This window comes from Rhinopithecus bieti, unplaced genomic scaffold, assembly GCF_001698545.2.
Source record: "Rhinopithecus bieti isolate Rb0 unplaced genomic scaffold, ASM169854v2 scaffold_1295, whole genome shotgun sequence".
NCBI classification, from domain to species: Eukaryota; Metazoa; Chordata; class Mammalia; order Primates; family Cercopithecidae; genus Rhinopithecus; species Rhinopithecus bieti.
In genome coordinates this window covers 4,941,836-4,946,041 of record NW_016803880.1, presented here as the reverse complement: position 1 = coordinate 4,946,041, position 4,206 = coordinate 4,941,836, and the positions used below count along the sequence as shown (strand labels likewise).

At 40.2% G+C, this 4,206-nt stretch overlaps 1 protein-coding gene across 1 annotated transcript in view; it reads left to right on the top strand.

Moving 5' to 3' along the window:
* JAM2 (junctional adhesion molecule 2) overlaps window positions 1-4,206 on the top strand; it is an 87,928-nt gene that overhangs the window by 71,295 nt on the left and 12,427 nt on the right. The window contains 1 exon segment of the mRNA XM_017856565.1: window positions 1,044-1,151. Within this exon segment, the coding sequence (XP_017712054.1) occupies window positions 1,044-1,151 (108 nt within the window).

Sequence of the window (4,206 nt, the reverse complement as noted above, 5' to 3'; positions counted from 1 at the left end):
TAATTATATTATTAATAATAATACATTATAATTAATGTATTATTGGGCAACAGAATCAATCTGGGAAGAATCACAGTAGTTATTTCCAAACTTGGGTTCAAAAAATCCAGTTGCATTACATTAGAGGATGGATGCCTTAACAGCCATAGGAAAAGCCTCAGAGAATTTAATTCATTTTTCATAAATAGGATGACAGTTTAGTGGCATATATGTACATGGCTGTATGTACACATATATACACACCCATATAATTCAAAAAGGAAGGTATTTCTTACACTTAGTTTTACAGAATAACAATGACATGTGCTTTTTTTTGAGACAGTCTCTGTCACCTAGACTGGAGAGAAGTAGTGCAGTCATAGTTCACTATAATCTCAAACTCCTGGGCTCAAGTGATCCTCCAGCCTCAGCCTCCTGAGTATCTGGGGCTCCAGGAATGCACCACCATATCCGGCTAATTTTTTTTGTCTTTTATTTTTTAGAGATGGATTCTTGCTGTGTTGCCTAGGCTGGTCTCAAATTCCTAGCCTCAAGCAGTCCTCCCACCTCAGCCTCCTGAGTAGCTAGGATTACAGGCATGAGCCAACATGCCCAGCACCACGTGCTTTCTTTGATGCCGAGTTTTTCATTATTTGTGAAATTGACACAGATGATGATGTAGAAGAATTTTAAGTAAGATGTGGGGTAGGGAGTGGCAGTAGAATACTTGAACTCATTGAACTTCAAAGATCGCTTTTGGTCTTTTAATCCTGTGAATTATTACACATCTCCAAATGAATGCAAAAGAATAGCACACATTTTATTTTTTAATCTGAGAAGTTTTTAAAATTTAGTATTTTCCCAAAGCTTAAGTTCTGTTAATATGTTTAATCAATTTTGAACCATGTCTTAGAAGTGAGTTAGTTGAATAGGCTTCAAAATCGTTAAAGTATGCTTTATGATATAGCTGCAAAGGGGACCTTTTTTTGAACCTTTTCAATTTAATGACTGCATCAGTCCGTGTAATCCACATACATTTATGCATAGTTTATTTTGCATTCCAGATGATCTCAACATAAGTGGCATCATAGCAGCCGTAGTAGTTGTGGCCTTAGTGATCTCCGTTTGTGGCCTTGGTGTGTGCTATGCTCAGAGGAAAGGCTACTTTTCAAGTAAGTGAATTTCACTCTTCTTTGGCAGATAACTTTATATGGCTATGGAGTTTATTTATGAGACACTGTTTCTCCTAGGAAGTTTTTTTTTTTTTTTTTTTTTTTTTTCCCAGACAGAGTCTTGCTCTGTTGCTTAGGCTGGAGTGCAGTGGTGGCAAAATCTCCACTCAATGCAACCTCCACCTCCCAGGTTCAGGTGATTCTCACGTCTCAGCCTCCCAAATAGTTGGGATTACAAGCGTGCACCAACACACCCAGCTCATTTTTGTATTTTTAGTAGAGATGGAGTTTCGCTATGTTGGCTAGGCTGGTCTCGAACTCCTGGCCTCAAGTGATCTGCCCGCCTTGGCCTTCCAAAGTGCTGGGATCACAGTTGTGAGCTGTCGCGCCTGGCCCTCTCCTAGGAAGTTCTAACAAACTCTGGAGAATATTGTTCATTTATTTTCTGCTATAGAAAATGTTCAGGATGACATGCAGGTGGCTTATGAAACACCTTGGCAAACCTAGGGAGAAAAGGCAAAACTGCCTAGCTGCAAATTCCAGAGAGTACCACAGAATATGCAAGAGATCCTTGGAGTGGTGCAGTGCAGCGAGACAGAGATATTCAATGTGAACAGATATTTATAGTATCTTTGCATGTTTTTAAGATTTTTTTTTTTTTTGAAAGAGTCTCACTCTGTCACCCAGGCTGGAGTGCGGTGGCGCAATCTCGGCTCACTGCAAGCTCCGTCTCCCGGGTTCACGCCATTCTTCTGCCTCAGCCTCCCAAGTAGTCGGGACTACAGGCGCCACCACCACGCCTGGCTAATTTGTGTATTTTTAGTAGAGATGGGATTTCACCATGTTAGCCAGGATGGTGTTGATCTCCTGACCTCGTGATCCACCCGCCTCGGCCTCCCAAAGTGCTGAGAGTACAGGTGTGAGCCACCATGCCCGGCCAATATCTTTTTAAGTTAGGAATTGTATATCTCAAGATATAAGTTGATTTCAAATTTATAAAGAAATTTCATTGAAATAAATAAGTGAAATATTTCATCAGTGTAGAACAGTGAAGTGTTGAATGTTAAATTTAGGACAACTGTATTTAGAAGAGAATTGTTCAGCTGGGTGTGGTGGCTCACGCCTGTAATCCTACCACTGTGGGAGGCTGAGGCGGGTGGATCACTTGAGGTTAGGAGTTCGAGACCAGCCTGGCCAACATGGTGAAACCCTGTCTCTACTAAAAATACAAAAATTAGCCAGGAATGGTGGCATGCACCTGTAGTCCCAGCTACTCGGGAGGCTGAAGCAGAGGAATCACTTGAACCTGGGAGGTGGAGGTTGTAGTGAGCCAAGATTGTGCCACTCCACTCCAGCCTGGGTGAAAAAGCAAGACTCTGTTGCAAAAGAAAAAAAAGAGAGAGAGAATTGTTCAGTCAAAACTAGAAACCTATTGTATTTATGAGAACTACTTCTGTACACAGTTTTGAATTCTTCAAATTTAGACCTTTTGTAACTTCACACCTCCATTTGATGATGCAATAGGTTTGATGTAAATGGGTGAGATTTTAAAATGTTTTATTCTCTTAATGCATTTCTTCACTCTCTAATATTATTGGAGAGCTCAGAAGCTGCAGCACTCTATCAGGTCCACTGGCAATAGTGTATAAAATAAAATTTTTAATTGAATTACAAATTTATAGCATATACAAGTTCTAGACCCATTGTTTTACAGCAAACATTAATTTTGGAATTTAGATTTTTAAAACAATTTTTGTTTTTTTTTTTGGAGACAGGGTCTCACTCTGTCACCCATGCTGAGTGCAGTGGTGTGATCATGGCTCACTGCAGCCTTGACTTTCCAGGCTCAAGAGGTCCTTCCACCTCAACCTTCTCAAGTAGCTGGGACTACAGGCACATACCACCACACCTGGCTAATTTTCTTTTATTTTTTGTGGAGACAGGTTCTTGCTCTGTTGCTCAGGCTGGTATTGAACTCCTGGGATCAAGTAATCCTCCCACCCCAGCCTCCCAAAATGCTAGGATTACAGGTGTGAGCCACCACTCCTGGCCTTAAAAAAAGTATTTTGTGCCAAAATAAAACTTAAATATAAAATGTGTTCCTAATAATACCTACAATTAGGTATTATGTGTTATAAAATGTTTCTGTGGACATGGATTCCAAGAGATGCCCTATAATTAAGAATAACTGGGCTGAGTGTAGTGGCTCACACTTGCATTCCCAACACTTCAGGAGGCTGAGGCGGGAGGATCACTTGAGTCCAGGACTTCAAGACCAGCCTGGGCAACATAGGGAGACCCTTTCTTCACAAAAAATAAAAAATAAGCCAGGCATAGTTGCACACACCTTTAGTCCCAGCTACTCAGGAGGCTAAAGTAGGAGGATCGCTTAGCCCAGAAGGTCAAGGCTGCAGTGAGTTGTTATCTCACCACTGCACTCCAAGCTGGATAACAGAGCAAGACACTGACCAAACAAACAAAAAGAGCTGCTCTGTCAATTAATGCTTGTTCAGTGCTTCAATGTAGTCCACTGCAATGTAACTTTATGAATTGAATCCAGCTGTGTCCCCCTGCTGGTCATCAGTGAAAGTACAAACAAATAAGATGACTCTTTCAAAACTCTTGTCATCTGTGTACCCGAAAAGAATACCGGTCTGAGTTTTTTAACGAGGAGTTAGTAAACAAAGTTTCCTAAAGTACTGAATTAATTAAAAGTTGACTTGAATATTAGGGGTTCGTTACCTAAGAATGTTACTGTCATTTTCATCTAGCAGAAAAATCTATCCAAGAGGACCATATTCTTGAACTTATGTTTAGGACAGAGGTTGGCAGACTAATACCTGTGGACCAAATCTGCCCTCCCCGCCTATTTTTCTATGGCCTATGAACAAAAATGGCTTTACAGATGAACATTTACAATCTATTTGATGATAGGGACTACTGACTTTGAACCCCAATTAAAGAGAAATGTTATCTTCCCCAAAAGAATTCCATTTCTCTAACTAGTAGGCCTGCTTTTCAAGATTTTTTTTATTATTATTATTATTATTATTAT